Source organism: Tauraco erythrolophus, chromosome 23, assembly GCF_009769465.1.
Source record: "Tauraco erythrolophus isolate bTauEry1 chromosome 23, bTauEry1.pri, whole genome shotgun sequence".
Classification (NCBI taxonomy): domain Eukaryota; kingdom Metazoa; phylum Chordata; class Aves; order Musophagiformes; family Musophagidae; genus Tauraco; species Tauraco erythrolophus.
The window spans coordinates 705,284-723,468 of record NC_141487.1 but is presented as its reverse complement, the minus strand read 5'-3'; the positions used below and the strand labels follow the sequence as shown (position 1 = coordinate 723,468).

Genomic DNA, 18,185 nt, shown 5'->3' with positions numbered 1-18,185 from the left:
CCAGACTCCCAACATGGTTAATTATCTGGTGGTAATACCCATTCCAAGGAGGAGCATTCCTTAATTACATGGAGCTGAATCTCCTCAAATTGCAACTTGAGCAAACAGAAGCACAAATATTTCTTATCGTGGCAATGAAGAGGGACAGGACGATTTGAGCCACTGATGGCAGCGTTTGATGTCCTGGGCTGTCCTGCTAACAGAAAGAAGGACGTCTGGTACAGCGGTGCAGGGTGTGCTCTGGTCATGGAGCTCACCTTGGTAGGGCAGCAGAGCTGAGAGCGTATTCGTAGCAACTCAAATTTGCGTATATAAAATCAGAAACGTTCCAATGGGAGAAGGGGGGAAACACTTTTATTTGTAAACCACCCCCTGATCCAGGTGGGGCACATCCAGGTCATACATACCTAAACTCCATGGGGCTCACGTGCTTAATGAGGTTCCCTTAGCTTTGCTGGGGAGTAGACTCATGTCTCCAAGAAGTCTTTGTCCAGGGAGTTTTCCATATTAGCTCAAAATCTTTTGTTGAGTATTCCCACAGCCTGCCATTGCCTCCTTCACCATTCTCTTCTTAACCGGCACCGTATGTCTTCTGGGTCCCAGAGACTGTATTTTATTTTCACCAAGCTGTGTATATTTAGCTGCTTTTCTCCCAAGTAGTGCTGTGTGAATAATAAATATTTTTGTTTGGGACTGAACCAAAATGATTAAAAGACCTAAGCACACAAACAAAAAACCACACACAGATGTCTTGGATGAGCTACAGTTTTTTGTTTCCTTTTCTCCTACGGAAGTATAACTAGGCATCTTCTCCAATTTAGTAACTCCAACAGTGAAAAAAATCCTTTTCAGATTCATCTATTTGGCAATTTCCAGTTTTATTTATCAACTAACCTGGTGACAAGTACAATTATATGTTATTTTTGGTACACAATGGATTTTACCCAAGTCTCTGTTATCCTGAATAAACACTGTTCCTCTTTCTTGAATGAGTCCATTGTGTCCCGATACCGGAGTGTCTTTAAAGGGTACGGCAGAGTAATCGTTTCTCAGATTCGTCAGGGCAAACCTCAGCAAACCCAGCTTGGAACTGGGTAGGGGAGGAGGAAGGAATGAGTTTAAAGTTCAATTTTCTTGGTGTAAGGGAGGGAGGAGGGTGTTACTGCTGCTTTGCAATCACAACTCTGGTTTGTGTTCCCTTAACATTTTCACCAAGGACAACTCAGCCCGCTAAGTTCTTGATTACCTCGGACCATCTGGGTGTTTGTAAAGTGTTGGTGTGTTTGATGGTCATGTACTGCTGAGATGGAGTGTGCTGCAGAGCTCCTGCTCAGTGGAGTGGAACAAAGACTCACTTGCAGACCTCTTTCAGTGAAACTACGCTTAGGAGTCAGTAATGGAGTCTTCTTGATTCCAGGGCATCAGAAGAGGCTTATGAACATTTTGAGGTGTTGTCTTCACAGACAAGGCCACATGTTTGCCTGCTGAACATGGATGAAAACTGAGATTTTCTTCTTTTGGGCTTAGACCAAGACTGAGACTCAGAAGGCATTTGAGTGCCAGAGATCTATTTCTGTAGTTAGGTATGGGCAGAGGATTTTCTGTGTTGTCTTTGATTTGAAGAAGTTTTGATTTTTCATGTTCATCCTCTGCTTGAAGATGAATCCAAGTGTCCTGAGTGTAAGGCCCTGAGTGTTAATGACCCAGGGAAAACTGGCTGCCTTGGCTTTTTTGGTCTCCCCTAGCTCTGAAGCCCTTTGGGGAGATGTTGCAGGCTGAGCTGTTCTTATTGTCATTCACTTGCATTCAGCCAGATGGAGCCCAGAGGATTATGGAGCCAAACTGTTGAGAAGATACCAAGAAGACTTAGTGGAGCTCCTCACAGACACCCAGATGCTGCTGCAGGGCATCTCTGCTGCACAGAGCCTGGCTCCTGCTGAGAGAGAGGTGAGCGGTCTCCTGTGTGTGAGCAGGCAGATACTGAGCTTTAATCCCCATCTGGGATCCCTGTTAAGTCCCGAGGACTTAATTTTACTACCTGTCGTGGCTTGGTTTGGGGCAGTCCTCCAGCAGAACTCAGTTTAACGATTCCATAGTATCCCATAGCGGGAGTGAAGCAGGTAACGTATGTGCAGCTGAAGGTTGGCAAGTAAGAGCGGCTGATTTGGGCGCTGAGGAGAGATGCTCAGCCGTGGAGCGAGTTGAGGGAATGGCTGATGCGTTCAGGTGAAGAGCTTGAGCTCCAAGTGGTCACCACTTGAGTTGCCCCGTGAGCCCGGTCGGAAGCAGGGTGGCAGCAAGGGAAGGCTGGGTCTGGGGTGAGCCCCGGTCACGGCTCAGCAGGGCAGGTGGGTGGGTGCCTCGGTCGTGCCTCACTGTGGGTCTTTCCAAGGCGATGGAGCAGGCCGTGAAGCGCGAGGCTGGCGGCTTCGCCCCCCTGGTGTCGGCGGCGCTGGAGGAGCGGTCTCTGTCGGTCGCTGCCATTTGGCAGCTGCTGCTGGCTCTGCGGGAGCCTGCGCCGCTGAGCCTGCTCATGGAGGAGATCCGGAAACAACCTGGCGCGGAGCTTTTCTTCCAAGCAGGTAACAGCCTTGGTGTCCCCCCATGCTCTCCCTGAGCTTCTCCTGCTGCTGGCAGGAGCTGCTTTCTAACTCCTCACCCTCTCCCTGGCCAGGAATCTCTTCTCTTCCAATGGGTCTCAACACCTGTGTCCTCAGTGAAACAGTTGATTGATTGGAAAAGCACTTTTGTCTGCAAACATGGCTGCTTTGTTTGTGGCTCTGTGCCTTCAGGTTTTGTAATGAGTCAACCTTTTGAGAGCTGACCACCATCCTGCCCTAATAACCAGCTGGATGCTCATCAGATGGAAAACATGGGTTTCCTCGGAGTTCTGTGTGCATCCCCCAGCCTGTCCTCCCAGAGCCATGGCTTCTGGCTTTGAGGTTTTGTACTTTAAAAGCTAAGCCATGCTTTTCCCCCAAAATCGTTGCCAAAATCTCGTGCAAGTGTGAGGAGTGCTCAGGTTGGTGGTCATAAGGGGCAGGAGAGGTGGGCTGTGCAGAGCCTGGCTGTGTGTTCTGCTCGGTGGGCACAAAGCTGGGCTTCACCTGCCTGCAGTCAGGTGCCTGTGGTGTAGCTGCCTCCATCCAGCCTCTCCTCCAGCCCCTCTGTGCACACCCCAGAGAAACCAGCACTTCTGGTGCATGGTACCTCCAGCTGCTTTTTACATGGCTGTCCTCGGAGGAGGCGAATTGTGCCTAGAAACGCCTATTTCTCTGCAAAAGTCAGAATAGAATGTCAGAATACATGGAGGAGAGGAGAAATCCTGAGTCTTGGGAGAATGATGTTTCACCTTTTGAGGTTGTCAGCATCTCTTTCAGCAACATGTTTTGGGAAACCTGATCTTCTCACCCCAAGTTGGACCATCAGTGAGAGGGAGGTGTGCTGGGGTTGAGGCTGGATGTCAGTGCTGCAGTCAGTGTAAACAAAGCTTGCCTGAAGTTGCTCGCTGTTTGCTGCGCCCTAAAGAATTCCCTCCTGCTGTGAACGGCTCAGCTTCAGGAGTGGGCTGGACAAAGATAGCAAAACTAAGGCCTTCAGGTTCTCCTTGGGTTTCGTGTTTTTAAATACCTTTACTTTTTGTTTTCATCTTCAGTGGCCACTAGCGAGAGCACAGCCATTGAGATCATCCTGAGGCACAGCAAGCTGATCTCGGAGGCCATCCAGCAGAGAGCAGAGCTGGAGGGTTTGGCTCCAGGGGAGGCAGGACTCACGGAAGCAGTAAAAGAGGTACAGGGGGATGCTCTGGGAGCCAGCATGGTTCAGGCTCAAAGGGTTGACAGGCCGTAGTGTGCACTGAAATCAAGAGACGTTACTTAGGTTGGGGAAGCCATCCAAAGTTGGAGACACACGCTGCCTTCAGCAGAAGGGTATTGGATGTTTTATATAAATTCTGCAGGAGTTTTCAGATAAAAGAAATTGCCAGTGAGATTCTCAGTTGGTGAAAATGGGGGTATTCAAGCTCAGCAAAACTGTGTCGGCTCTGCAAGGGTGCTGAGGTCCTAGAGAAATCAGAGCTGCCAGGGAGTGGTTTTCCATTTGAGTTGGTTGTTCCAGGACATATGAGAATGAAAAGCTCCTAGGAAAGGCACTGAGGATGCCATAATTACGTAGTGTCCCAGAATGCCTTGCCTGTTTTCCTTTTGACAAGGAAAATGGTCTGTGTTAGTAACGAGCTAGACTTTTCCACCAAGTAGTCTGCGGTTGCTAATTCCTGCTCTGGTCAGCTCCTGCTGGACATGTGGAAGGGTGAGGTGGGTATGGGCATGCACAGACCCTCGCCTTGGTTCTCTTTGCAGTGCTGGCTGAAGTAGGTTTGGACTTGGAAGGGAGAGAAGAGCCCAGAGAGCGTTGTGTGTGAAAGACGGGTTTATGAGTTAGGTAAGCTTGTAACGCTGTGAGGTGTTGAGGAACCTCTTTCCATGGAAAGGTGGTTTTAAGTGAGCTAATACCAAAACAGAAAGTCTGAGAAGTTAATTTGTTGTAACTTTTTCTTAATCCTGAAATTCTCTCAGCTCATGTGCGTACATCAGTGGAGGGACAAAGACCTGCATGGAAAGGGATTTCTTTTCTGGTTTCTCAGAGCAGGTTCCCAGCAGTAGAGATGAAACAAGGAGGATGTGCCCTCGCTCCCAGACCATCCCGACCTTTCACAGCCCAAAATCTCTGTCATCTGACGTTTTCTTTTTACTTCTCCAGCTACTGAGTATTTCTGCTCAGAAGGGCAGTGCAGAGGCCTCCTTGAAAGCAGCTCTGAGCGCAGTCCAGGAGAAGTCTGTCCCAGCCATCAAAATCTGTCAGCTGCTGTGCAATGTCCATGAATCCTTCCCAGACCTGCAGCCCGTGATGCAGGAGCTGAGCCGTGTGGGTAAGAAAAGCACAAGCTTTCATCCTTCTGTGCTCTTTTACACACAGTTATGGGAGTCTTGGGCAGTTTGAGTGGTAGTGGACTAGAACTATCTCCTGGCCATGTGTTGGCGTTGGACTTGCAGAAGGATTCACAGGGGTGACCTCTCGATCCAAGCCTGCAGTGTGCATTTCTTCTGCTGGTAAAAGGCACCAGATTAAAGTTTTGTACATTAAAAGGGTTGTGGAGACCGTAACTAACCCCACACTGGTATTCCTTAACTGCGTTTGCATTTCTCCACCCCAGCCCTTGCACGGGAGGCATTTAAGCAACTTAGTTATGTAATTCGTGTCTATATTGGGTTATTTTTCAGAATTTTTATCCTTAACCTGTGGGGTTTCTTTAGCTCTTCTTGTACTGTTGGATCTGTATAATTTTGGACTTGTATTACAATCCCTTGACTTTATCAGTGTGTGTGTGGATACTTCACCGGCTGATTGCGAAAAGGTCACATGGGAGTGCGCTTGTCTTGTGCAAAGATGACCATGGTGGTGCATTTGTAGTCCCAGACTAGATTCTGAGTTTTTTTTCTCATTGTGCTTTGATTTGGTCTTGCTATGTATGTGCTTTACGGAGCAAATGGTCCCCTGGGAGGGTCCCACAGCAGTAGGGCAATGTTACGTACTGTACTAGTTTAGCAAAGGTATGAACAAAACATGTGCAGATAGCGATTTGGTGAACTCCAGAAACAAATGCATAGCAACAACCACGTGTGAGGCCATGCCCTGAGCTGTGGGATGCTTTCCAGCTGAGCTGAATTGTATCTCTGCATCCATCATTTGAAGGAAGAACGCTTAACAGAATTTGGTGCTTTCATGAAGAAGATAACAGAGGGACGGGAAGCTAACTGCAGGTTTGCATTCTCTTGAAAAGAATGCAAATGTGACTTGCTTATTCTGTTTGCTCACATACATTTTTATGGCATCGTGTTTCCCACCTCATCCGGAGTCTTTGGGCTGCAGAGTCCACTGGGATGTACACAGTGTGATTTTTGTCCAAGCACAGGCGCTGGTTCAGCTCAATCCATCCCTGTTTACTGGTGGAGCCAGAGCTGCTTGGCTTACAGCGCAGTGGGGAAACACTAGCAGATCGTTAGGTGGTTAGAATAAGCATCTTGTTATTAATGTCTTGTCTTTTTTAGGGGTAGAAGGTTTGTCTGGATGTTTGGGTCAGGACCATGGTGGGTCTTTATGAATGAACACAAGCCTCCTGGCTTTGACACTTGCCGCTGTTTCACATGGGACAGTGATGGGCAAAGCCAATATTGCTTCTGTGCTGGGAAGGGGCAGAGAGTGACCTCTGCACCCCAGGTTTGTTAGCTTGTCTGCGTTCTTGAGCAATGGGGAAATGTCCTTGGGGTGGTAGATGGGACTGGGTGACTGGGAGCAGTGTGTGTGTAGAAGAAACCGAGGACCTGGATCGCTGCGGTAGCCATAGGGCTCAGAGGATGACAGTACATGCTCTGCTCCCCTTTCTTGGCTCCGTGGCCTTAGTGGTCTCCCTGAGAGATGTACTAGACTTTAGATCCACTATTCATGCCCGGTTCAGATCTAGATCCTCTCTTCTAACTCTAGCAAGAGCTGCTGCCAATCCTGTGTGCTTTTTCACCTGGTCATGGCTCTGATGAGGATTTCCAGAGACGAGGTGATTCCTTCTTATCTACCATTCCTTCTCTGTCTCCTTCTGATGCTGCAAGCACTTGCCCCACTCCGCTTGACCCTGTCTGACCATGGGATGTGCCAGGGCACATGCCCTGGGGATTCTAGAGGAGGTAAACCAACAAAAATTGCACGTGCAAGTGAACGTGCAGCCCACCTTAGCTCCTGGACACCTTGCAGTGCTACCAGCGAGGGACTTGGGGAGTCAGCTAGATTGCTCTGGCAGATGCCTGCTTCCCTGGCACCAATATCAAAGAGAGCAGACTGCTGTTACTACGTGTCTTTGCAGGGCTTCAAGCCAAGGTAGAGACAAAATCAAGCAAGAAGCAACATCAAAAACATGAGCCCTGGAAAAATGGCATTTACTTGGCAAAAACATGTATTCTGTATGAAGTGTCCAGAGGATGATTGCCAGTTACCAGCCCCTTTTTGGCATCCTATGGATCTTTCCGCTGAACTTCCATATCTTAATTTCTGGGCCAGTCTCTTCAGCATTGATATCGCTGCTTACCAGCCCTAAATGTTGCAGGTGGCTTTATGGATCAATAGCCATGTGGGTCTTGGCATGAGATGTGAATGATAACTGCAGGCCTCATGTTTGAGGGATGGGAGCTTCCACTTGAAACAGAGGAGATCTTACAGTTCTGAAGAACACGTGCAGCATGGAGATGCGTACAGTTTGCATTTGCACTTGAAAGCAACAGTTTTTACATCTCTCCTGGAAAAAAAAAAAAAATTCTGATACCTAATTTAGGTGAGCTGAAGCACTTGGGAAGGAAAACAGCAGACATCCCTGTGGAGGAAACTGTCTGCGTCCATCCCCAACCACACTCAGCATCATCAAAGTAATGGGTTGGATTCTTTGGTGGAGGTACAATATGAAATTTGTTGGCTTCTCCTTGGGTCCCTTCTGTAGTGGGAGCACTTTCCCTATTGGCAGCTGGTGCTTGCAAGGACAAGGTTTGGCTCTTCCAGCCAACTCCATACCCTCCTCTCTAGCCAGCTGCTTCCCAGGTCTCCGTACAGTCACTTCTTGGGAGATCAAGTTTGTCAGATCTCAGACATGTGTCAAGAAAACCAGCAAAAAGTCTTTTCCTCTGTGTAGTCTTGTGTTTAAAAAAGACAGTTAGCATCTAACAGGCCTGAGTCAGCCCCATGAATTGTTAAATTGTAGGTTCTGCAGGCAAAATGCCAGTCTGCTCTATAAAGGTTCTGTGTTAGAAGCCACCATGTTTGTCAGCAGCCATCGGAATGACCTTCAAGATGCGAAGGGGTGGGTGGAATTTTCTTCTAGTTTACGCTGATGGAGTGGGAGACGGTATGTTCATACACCAAGAGGTCTTCTGCTTCTGGAGTCTAATATCTGTGGTGAATTGCAGGGAGGGTAGAGCAGCCACCAGGATTACAGACTGTGCTGGGCTTACGGGAGGGGCTGCAGAAATGGCCCCTGTAAGTAGCTGTGAAAAGCTTCCCCGGCTCCAAAACCAGTCAGACCGACCTCTGGCCAGGTCAGACCCTCCATCCCCTCAGGCCAGGGCTGAGCCATCAGCACCTCTGCGAATGCCATATTTAAGACAGGGACAACGGAGCCCGAACTGAGGCTGGACCCGCACTGAAGAGAGAGGAGGCGGGGGGCTGGCCTCTGGCCCCTGGGCTGCCACTACTGAGGTCCATCGGGTCCGGCACAGCTGCAGCAAAGAGAGGACTGAGACCTGAGAGAAATGGCCACGCAGACACCAGGTCAGTGAAGATGGAACAGGAGGAGGTGTGCCGGAGCTGAGATTCCCCTGCAGCCCAGGGGGAGATGGTCCACGGCCCCCCCTGCTGCCCGTGGAGATTCACAGTGGAGCAGAGACCCACCCGCAGCTCCTGGAGAGCCCCACGCTGGAGCAGAGATGCCTGAGACTGAAGGGAGTCGTACAGAATGGCCTCTGTGAGCTGCTGGAGGCTGATGACGAGGCGGAGAGGCATCTGAAGCCCGTGGAGACCCCCACGCCAAAGTGGATGGCAGCTCCCTCAGAAGCCGTGACTCCGTGGGGAAGAAGCCTGTGCCAGAGCAATCTGATGGGTCAGGATTGCATCCTGTGGGAAGGACTCACGTTGGAGAGGCCTGTGGACTGTCCCGTGAGGAGGGGATCCGTTGGAGCAGGGGAAAAGAGTGTCAGGAGGCCTCCTCCGTTAAAAAAGGAGCAGCAGAAACAACCTGTGATGAACGGACCTGCAGCTCCCCATTCCCCGCAGTACTCGGTGCCGTTAAAGAAACCTGCAAGTTCCGCAGCCTGACACCTGACCTTGCTGTCACATCAGCTTTGCGTCATGCAGTTTGGCATGTCCCATTCTCCCACCTCGTGGTAGCCAGACTTTGACAGCCTTTTGAGGATGTATTCGACCATCAGGCAAGATTCCTCCTGCCATCCAGGATATATATTATTACATTGACTACAGGATGCAGGTACCTAGCCATTGATTTCACATGATCAGGGCACCACCCTCCTGAAGATGGAGAGCTGCTCCTGGAGCCCCTTTATGCATTTCCCCATGAACGTGGACTGAAGTTTAGAGCTTCCCCTGCCTTTATACCATTACAGTCTTGTGCAGTTGTCTAGGCTAAAGCTTTGTAATCCTGAACAAGCGTTTGCACAGGCATAAGAGCAGGAGGACCATGAGCCAGCTTTTGGCCCACTGGAGCCTCTGGCAAACTCTGCTTCATCTGACTCAGGTTGCACTCCTGCTGCCATGACTCTTCTTCTAGACATTTCCAGTCTTGGTTTCCTTAGTGTTCATATCTTTGTCCACATTCATCCTGCTCAGCAAGGTCTCTTTTTGACATTCAACATTTCTGGGAGATTTAAAGATACTTCTTCTCTTGGGTCAGAAAAACTGGCGGTGTTGGCTGTAGGGATGTGGGAGGAGACCTTAAAGGTGATAGGTGTGTATTTCTATCTTGACAGAGCAGGACAAACTGGAAACCGTCTGTTTTTTTCCCTTAATGTGTTCAGAGGTTGATGGGTCACCACGTGATGTCTTAAGATTTCCAAATCCGTTGAAATGTCACCTGTTTTCTAGTTGGTTGGAAATCCAGGGCAGTAGCTAGCGCTGTGCAGGGAGGGCACTTTGCTGAGCTCTTCCCATAGCGAGGAAGGCAGAAATGAAGTTTCGCAAGCAGAGGCCGAATTTCCTGTACATTGGCAAAAGGAGAAGTCTGCACTGGTTTCCATGGCCACACAGTTGCGTGGTTCTCATTATAGCAAAGAAGCCAAATATATCTGTTTGTATTTTGATTTCTTCCATACGTGCATTCCCTGTGGGTCTTTTCTGTAGATTGAGATCCTAGGTGAATTTTCCAGCTTGTGCTTTTTGAGATGATGGTGTTACAGGGACTCAGAAAAGCATTAGACTTTGTAAGAAGTGAATGTAACGAGCGATTTAAAATACCTCGGGGCCCTAACTAGAAGACTCAAAAGGGTCGTAGCAAGATTATCTGTTCCCTTTCAAAGAGTTTGCATTTGGGAAGTATTCCTGAGATTTCTTGTAATTAATGGCTGGATATCCATTCTCAATGGCAGACTTAGACAGTATCACACCTGAGGCTCAGATCTTTGAACATTTCATCACAGCCGTAACTTCACGTGTCTGAGCAGGAGGCAGATGCTTGGAAGCAACTGTTGTTCCTGTTTGAGGAGCAAGCTCTTTGGAAAATCTGGCCCTGGCTCTTGCCATCTAATCCAGCCCCTGATATGTGTGGATGAAGAAACTCTGGGACCACTCTTTCATGCATTGTACCATGCATGGCCAGGGCCACTTTTGAGTGGAGCCATGTGCCACTGTTGTGATGGGACAGCGTGTCCAATGTGTGTCATCATTGCTGTGCAGGGACAACTGTCTGTGTAGGAGCATTCAGGAGATGGGAGACCAGGGAGCCTGGTGCCTACGGGTCACCACCAAAACAGGTCTTGATTTTTCTGCAGGTCTCTTGACTGAGAGAAGTGGGGAGAAACCTGGGATCAGGAAGTGGAAGGTGAACAGTGAATCCCAAGTTGAAGCTCTGGACAAAGAGGAGGACAAGGTGGGAGGTGCCAGTGCCAAGGAACCAAAGGAACTCCAAGAGAAAGCTTCTTCCAAGAAGAGTTTTGTTTGCAAAGCCTGCGATAAGACCTTCCACTTCTATTGCCGCCTGAAGGTGCACATGAAGCGTTGTCGGGTGGCCAGAGGAAAGCAAATCCAGTGTAAGGAGTGCAGTGAAGTCAAATCGACGAAGAAGGAGCTGGAGAAGCATCAGCTGGAGGTCCACGGGATGGTGGGGACAGCCAAGAAGAAGAAGAAACGTCTCCCCGTGATGTGCGACATCTGTGGCCGAGAGTTTGCTCATGCCTCAGGTAAGGTTGGTGGGAGCAGGGCTGTTTGGACAGAAGTCTGGATGATATAATAAAGTGATAGTCTGAAATCTCCTCCTCCTCCTTCTCCCTGCAGCTCTGTGAGTGCTGTGTGTGAGAAATGTGGCTCAGCTCGTTTCTTCTGCCCCACTGAGCACAACCGCTTTCTGATTAGCTCTTCTCTAATTGGTTTTCCACATGGCTCATCAAGGAAAAGTGGGGCTACTGGCAAATTTAAAAGTCTCTAAAAATAATCAAGCTGTTCCAGTTCTGTGGCGGGTTTAGCAGGATGAGTAAGAGGAGTTGAGTCTCTTTGCGCTCCCTGTGGCAGCTCGTGATATCCTGGTGGACCTCCAGGCCAGAGGACACTGGCGGACCCCTGGTGTCACGGGTGGGCTGGTGGACCTCCATGGTGCTGGGTCCCACCAGTTCCACCCTGGTGTCCTGCCTGCCTCCCCAGGGATGCAGTACCACAAGCTGACGGAGCACTTTGACGAGAAGCCCTTCTCCTGTGAGGAGTGCGGGGCCAAGTTCGCAGCCAACTCCACACTGAAGAATCACCTGCGGCTGCACACGGGAGACCGGCCCTTCACGTGCAAGCATTGCCTGATGACCTTCATGCAGGCCTCAGCCCTTGCCTACCACACCAAGAAGAAGCATGCTGAGGGTGAGTCTTTCCTGCAGGAGCCTGGCCATGGGCTTAGCTTGCTCCATCCACTCCTTTGTGCCCTATTCCTTCATCTGTCTCCTGGCTTCTTCCCTGTCCTTTGGGAGAGCCCTGGGCAGCAGGTTGCTCCCAGGTCTCCTTCACCTGCACAGTTTTGCCTGCAGTCTCCAGCTCTGCCTTTCCCCCATCCCCTTCTCCAGGTCTTCCAATTAGCCACACATTTAGCAGTCTGGGATCTCCCTCTTTGTTTGCCTTCCATGTTTTTCTCCTGAGTAGCTCCTCTCTGTCCCTTCACATCTAGACTCCTCAGATGCGTAGTTCTCGCTCTAGTTAACCTGCTTTCTCCTGTCTCCTCCTCTGGCTGAATTTCGGATAGTTTTTCATGCCAGTGCTTCTCCTGCCCCTGTACCCTGCCTATCCACTACCAGGGCATGAGCATGTTGCAGGTGGGCAGTTTATTTTGAACGTGAAACATGCCAGTATGTAGCACCTCTAGAAGTGTGTAGTACCTCCAGAATTATAGAACAGCTTGGGTTGGAAGGCACCTTTAAAGGTCATCTAGTCCAACCCCCCTGCAGTGAGCAGGGACATCTTCAACTAGATCAGGTTGCTCAGAGCCCCCTCCAGCCTGTGCTTGAATTTTTCCAGGGATGGTGCATCTACCACCTCTCTGGGCAACCTGTGCCAGTGCCTCACCACCCTCATTGTAAAAAATTTCTTCCTTGTATCTAGTCTAAATCTACCCTCTTTTAGTTTAAAACCATCGTACCTTGTCTTGTCACAACTGACCCTGCCAAAAAGTTTGTCCCTGTCTTTCTTATAAAGCCCCCTTTAGGTACTGGAAGGCCACAATAAGGTCTCCCCGGAGCCTTCTCTTCTCCAGCCTGAACAGCCCCAACTCTCTCAGCCTTTCCTCAGAGCAGAGGTGCTCCAGCCCTCGGATCATTTTTGTGGCCTCCTCTGGACTCGCTCCAGCAGCTCCATGTCCTTCTGCTGTTGGGGACCCCAGAGCTGAACGCAGCACTGCAGGGGGGGCTCAGGAGAGCAGAGCAGAGGGGCAGAATCCCCTCCCTCGACCTGCTGGCCTCGCTGCTTTAGATGCAGCCCAGGACATGGCTGGCTTTCTGGGCTGCCAGCGCACGTTGCTGGCTCATGTCCAGCTTTTCATCCACCAGTACCTCCAAGTCCTTCTTGGCAGGGCTGCTCTCAAGCCCTTCATGTCCCAGCCTGTATCGATACTGGGGGTCACCCCAACCCATGTGCAGGACCTTGCACTTGGCCTTGTTGGACCTCATGAGGTTCACGTGGGCCCACTTCTCGAGCCTGTCCTGGTTCACACAGAAGAGTGTACTACCTCCAGATACTTGAGACCTGTAGTAATTTAATACTCCCTGCGCATGCGTGGTTTTCTCCAGCATCTCTAGGACCTTTTTGACCCTGCGCTGAGATGCCCTGGCTACGCCAGGAAAGCCTGTCCCATTTATGATCTCAACCCTCTCCCTCTGAAGTCAGGCATAGTCCTGGCAGAGCTGCTGTGCTGTTAGGTGCAGGCTCTCACCCCGCTGTCACTGCAGGGAAGATGTACGCCTGCCAGTACTGCGACGCTGTGTTCGCCCAGTCCATCGAGCTGTCACGCCACGTCCGCACTCACACGGGGGACAAGCCGTACGTCTGCCGGGAGTGTGGGAAAGGCTTTCGCCAGGCCAACGGGCTCTCCATCCACCTCCGGACCTTCCACAGTGAGTGTGCCCAGCTGCCTCCCCGGCTTGGGCAGTCCAGCCTGCGAGGCGCAGCTTCCGCGGGGTCATGGCAGACCCATCCGTGCCAGCAGAGGCTTGTGTGGGTCTTCCTGGTGCCTGCAAGCTGGCTGAGTGTCTCGTGGTGGGACTTTTCCCTCCCAAGGAAAGCAAGATGCTTTAGTGGTTTGATGCTATGAGTAGAGTTATCTCAAAGAAAATGGCAGGAGTGGCTTCCAGCAAACCTCGAGCTGCTGGGAACCCACCATGTGGTAGGTGAGCAGGAGCAGCAACATCTGTGTACAAAGCCAGAACTCCAGTGCTAGTTTTCATCTGGGAAGTAACAAGTGTTTTTTTCCCTTTTCTTTCCTCCCTCGCTGAATTCTCCTCATAATTCTTTTCTTTTTTTTTTCCTTGATTTCTTTGCCCCCTGTGGTTTTTGTTGTATTTCTGGGCGCAGACATCGAAGATCCCTATGACTGCAAGAAGTGCCGGATGAGCTTTGCCACCCTGCAGGAGCACCGCAAGCACATCCACGAAGCCCACTCCCGGGAGTACCACCCCTGCCCTACCTGCTCTAAAATCTTCAGCGCCCCGTCGCTCCTGGAGCGCCACATGGTCACCCACGTGGGAGGAAAGCCCTTTAGCTGTGAGATCTGTGACAAAGCTTACCAGGTGAGCTGGTGTAGCGAGGATTTGGTCTCATGTGCCGGAGGTTGGTGTTGCCCGCTCCTGCACCAGGATGTCTCTTCTCTCTCTGTGCATGCTCAGTGCAGCAGTTTGTGGTCAGCAGAAGAAAAAAATTGCACAGAGGAGGTAGAGTCTGTAGGGAAAAGGCAGGTCCGTGGGGAGAGATGGGCTGTGACTGCAAAGGACTACATACCTGCCTGTCTGGACCTTCAGGAGTCTCTTTCATCCAAGTTTCTAGCTGCCAGGAAGTTTAGGAATAAAAATACTCGTCTTGGAAATGGCATGCCTCAGTGGGAATGTGTGTGGGAGCACATTCCTACAAGGGAACAAAAATTCACACCAAAAGGAGACCTGCAGTGGGTGAGATAAGGATGAGGGATTCAGCAGTGTTCAGCTCTTCGGGGGCAGTGGAGAAGCAGAAGTGAGTTGTTAGCTCTTGTCCTGTGGGAGAATGAGCAGATCTTGTACCTGCTGACACAAACCCACTGTTTCTTGCTGTCACGATGTCCCTGGCACAGCTCCGTGTTGTAACCATGGTTTGATCCTTATCATTGCAGCAGTTGTCAGGGTTATGGTATCACAACCGGACCCACCACCCTGATGTCTTTGCAGCTCAGAATCACCGCTCCTCCAAGTTCTCCTCCCTGCAGTGCAGCTCCTGTGACAAAACCTTCTCCAGCACTGCTGCTCACCGAAAGCACGTCAAGACAGAGCACAGAGGTAACCACCCATTCATTAATGAACAAAAACATGTGGGAACTGCTGGGAGAGATGTAGTAACTCTGCTTGGACAGGGTTGTGCGTTCCATTTTCCTGCGAATCACAGTAGATTCTTTGTGTCCTGTAGCAGTCTCTTCTAGCAGGTGTCATCTCAGCATTTTGAGCTCACTTGCTCTTGGCCTCTCCTTTTCCTGCCTTATCTCCGAAGACGTTCCTCATTTCTGTCTGCATGTGTGGTGTTGCTGAAATACGAACAGAGCTGTGGTCCAGAACGTCACTTGTAGAAGACCTTGGGTGCCCACTTTTCTGTTCTTGGCCTTGTTTGCAGATGTGAAGTTCCATGAGTGCGAGACGTGCAAGGAGCTCTTCCCCACACTGGCTCTCCTGCAGGTCCACGTCAAGTGCAGGCACTCAGGTCTGTTACATTTGCTGTTGTTCATGATAACCTTGTGAGCAATGAGTGCTCCTCTCAGTGAGTGATGTCTAAGCCGTAAGTGGGAGAGTGAAGATGGACATAGTAAGGAAGCAGAGTGTGAGGAAACAGAAAATACGGCTGAACTGGAGAACCACTGGTTTTGATGAGGCTGGGACATGTTTGTTAAGCTTCTGGAGCCACTGGAGTCAAGGAGGGATCTGGATTTGCTTGTTACACAGGAGAAGAGAGCCAAGTGCAGGTGAGGAGGCATCAGCACAGAGAAGCAAGGAACTGAACTCCAAGCATATGGGGGTTTGTGGAGGACAGCTAGTGGGAAACTGGAGAAAAAGAGAGTTTAACATCAGAAAGATCTGAGGCACCTGGGCATGGGGAGACCATGTCAGGGACTCTTTGGCAAGTGTGCAAGCCGAAGCAAGGCTGGGAGGGCAGGGTGAACTGGCAGACCAGACTGCTGTGAGAGGTGGGTCCTCAGGGCTGTGCATGGGGTGGCAGGAGAGGAGATGGATCAGGAGACATTGAAGGAGGCAGCCAGCAGCAGCCTGGAGAGTGAGGAAGGAGACCTAGACATAGCTCTGTCTGAGAGGAGAGAGCCCCTGGGGTGGATAATGGGTTTGCAATAGCTGAATCAGGAGGTGCAAGCCAGGCCAACAAGGAGCAGTGCTGGATGGTGCAAGGGAACAGGGAGAAGAGATGTTTGCGAGAAGGGATAGCGCAGCTGCAATCAGATACACCATCCTGGTTTCTGAATGCCAGTGCTGCAGGGAGCTGGGGCTAAAATGGACCTGAGCAGCCACAAACTGTTTGACAGACAGTAGTGTAGCCAGAAGGGACACTGGCACATGCTGTGCCCTGCGTCCCTGGTGGGCTTCAGCCCTGCATGTCCTGGCTGGCTGCAGCTCCCCGTGCCCTTGGGCTGGCCCTGGCCATTGAAGCCCGGGCTCAAGGCAGTGCTTCTCCCTGCAGGCTCCCAGCCGTTTCGCTGCTTGTACTGCTCAGCATCCTTCCGCTTCCCAGGGGCCCTGCAGAACCACGTCACCACCGAGCACTTCAAGCAGACGGAGAGCACCTTCACCTGTGATCTCTGTGGGGAGCTCTTCCCCTCCCAGGGCGAGCTGGAGGGGCACTACAGTGCTGAGCATCCCAAGGTGGTCTTCTCCCAAGCCACCACAGCCCAGATTGTGCAGGTAAAGACTGTTCTATGCTGCACCCCCCACAGTTGTTCATACTTCTTTCCCCTCCAGTCCTCTTATTCTTTCTAAATCCACTCTGTGGTTCCTGTCACCCCTTCTGCTCCTTGATTCTCCCTTCTCAGAGAGGTCCGGGATGCAAGGCCCCCAGTCCACAGTGCTCTGGGATTTCTGTGCTAGCACGAGGTGGGCACGCTGGAGGGAAGGAGCTCAGTCCTGGTTTTTAGAAGCTGATGAGAAGGGACTGACAGTGAGTGCAGTGGTGCCTGGTTACTCAGAGGCTATTAAAACCCAGGTGATATACCTGGTGAGATTATAGCTGTTTTGTTGGAGGCCAAATGCTAGGCTTGAACCCAAACTTCGATATATTGGCCATCAGTGGAGAACAGCTCCTTGGATGAGGGAGCCCAGTGTGCAAGATTCCCTGGGCTGGCATTCCTCCGGTGGGTAATCACAGAGCGTTTATTGTCTACAACTGCTTATGGAGCTAAATTATAGCAATTTCGTGGAGAGAAATATTTAAATTACTCTCCTGTCTTCTCTCTTGCATCATCGGTGTGTGTGCTTTGGTGTTTCCCATTAGTCTCATGCCTATTGTAATTGCAGACCTCTGGTGTGAAGCTAAATGTTATTACCAGAGCTGGGGCCAAGAAAGATGTGGGTAGCAAAGCGATCATGGAGAAAGCAGTACTGTAAGCGTCTGACTCTCAGCTCATCTTCCACGCAGGTGATTCAGACGTCAGAGCAAGGAGCAGCAGAGCACATCATCTCTTTTGATGAAGCCCAACTCACTAGTTCCCAAGTCTTTGTGACGTTGCCTGAATCCCAAGTGAGCCAAGCTGGGTCCGAGCTGGTGGCGGTGACCATGGAGGACTTGTTTGATGATAAAGTCACTCTGATTTGTGAAGAAACCAAATGAGGGTGAGTGGCAGGTGCCTATGTGTGGTGCCTGATATCCACTAGACTCATTCAGGAGCTGTACCTTGATGTGCTGCTTCAGCAAGGAGATCAGGGTTTCTTTGGGAAAGCAACTGCGGGTGTGCAACGCTGCAAAAGTGGCACGCAGCACACACAGCATGGCCAAGGACAGGAGAGGTTTGTTTCACAGAGCCCCGGGAAGCCTCCCTGCAGTCAGCTCAGGTGAGATGGACCACTCATCCCTCCTGGCTCAAGAGAAATAAAGAAGCAGAGGAAAAGATGGGAATTGGGTGCGTTCACATGTGTTCCTCCACTGCGGCGAACAGAGCGGAGAGGAGACCAGTGCAGGACAAAGCTGGGGTGGTACGGTGTGTGAAACCAAAGGAAAAGCTGCCCTGAGAATTCAGGGTGGAGATTTTTATGGCTGAAACAGTGATGTGCTCCCAGATATCTGCTGCTCTGCGAGGTGGTAAGGGCTGCTTTGTTTCTTCTGTTGCTCTCCCCTGTGTCATTGTGCTACCTGTTGTGCCAGCTAGAAAAGTCCTCCAGCGCAGAGCTGACATTTGGGCCTCTCTGCTCAGGCAGAGACTTCTTGGGAGCTGTGCTAAATGGCTTCAGAGCTGTTTAGGTAAAGCCTCAGGTGGCATGGGTCTGATCCCAACCGTGTTTTTGCTGCGGCTGTCCGTTATGGAGAAGAGTCACAGACAGGCCTGGGCATCCACATCCCCTTTCCAAGCAAACCACCCTTGGATCTCCCACCCCTCCTCTAATTCACTGAGGACATGCTGAAGCTGCCACATCTGAGAAAGGAGGAGGAGCTGTGCCTGTGTGCCG

At 50.7% G+C, this 18,185-nt stretch overlaps 1 protein-coding gene across 5 annotated transcripts in view; it reads left to right on the top strand.

Annotated features, from left to right (window-relative positions):
- Positions 1-17,873, top strand: part of ZBTB40 (zinc finger and BTB domain containing 40) — a 41,615-nt gene extending 23,742 nt beyond the window's left edge. The window contains exons 7-19 of one of the 5 annotated variants that reach the window (XM_086625600.1): positions 1,811-1,947; positions 2,393-2,582; positions 3,656-3,789; positions 4,759-4,927; positions 10,593-11,000; positions 11,458-11,664; positions 13,239-13,403; positions 13,861-14,075; positions 14,648-14,810; positions 15,139-15,225; positions 16,210-16,430; positions 17,161-17,354; positions 17,542-17,873. In XM_086625600.1, the coding sequence (XP_086481726.1) occupies positions 1,811-1,947; positions 2,393-2,582; positions 3,656-3,789; positions 4,759-4,927; positions 10,593-11,000; positions 11,458-11,664; positions 13,239-13,403; positions 13,861-14,075; positions 14,648-14,810; positions 15,139-15,225; positions 16,210-16,430; positions 17,161-17,352 (2,288 nt within the window). In that variant the 3' untranslated portion in view covers positions 17,353-17,354; positions 17,542-17,873. Of the gene's footprint in view, positions 1-1,810; positions 1,948-2,392; positions 2,583-3,655; positions 3,790-4,758; positions 4,928-10,592; positions 11,001-11,457; positions 11,665-13,238; positions 13,404-13,860; positions 14,076-14,647; positions 14,811-15,138; positions 15,226-16,209; positions 16,431-17,160 lie in introns of those variants that run through there. The other 4 variants (XM_086625601.1, XM_086625603.1, XM_086625599.1 and 1 more) reach the window with 4 other exon arrangements.
- Positions 17,874-18,185: the final 312 nt, after the last annotated feature.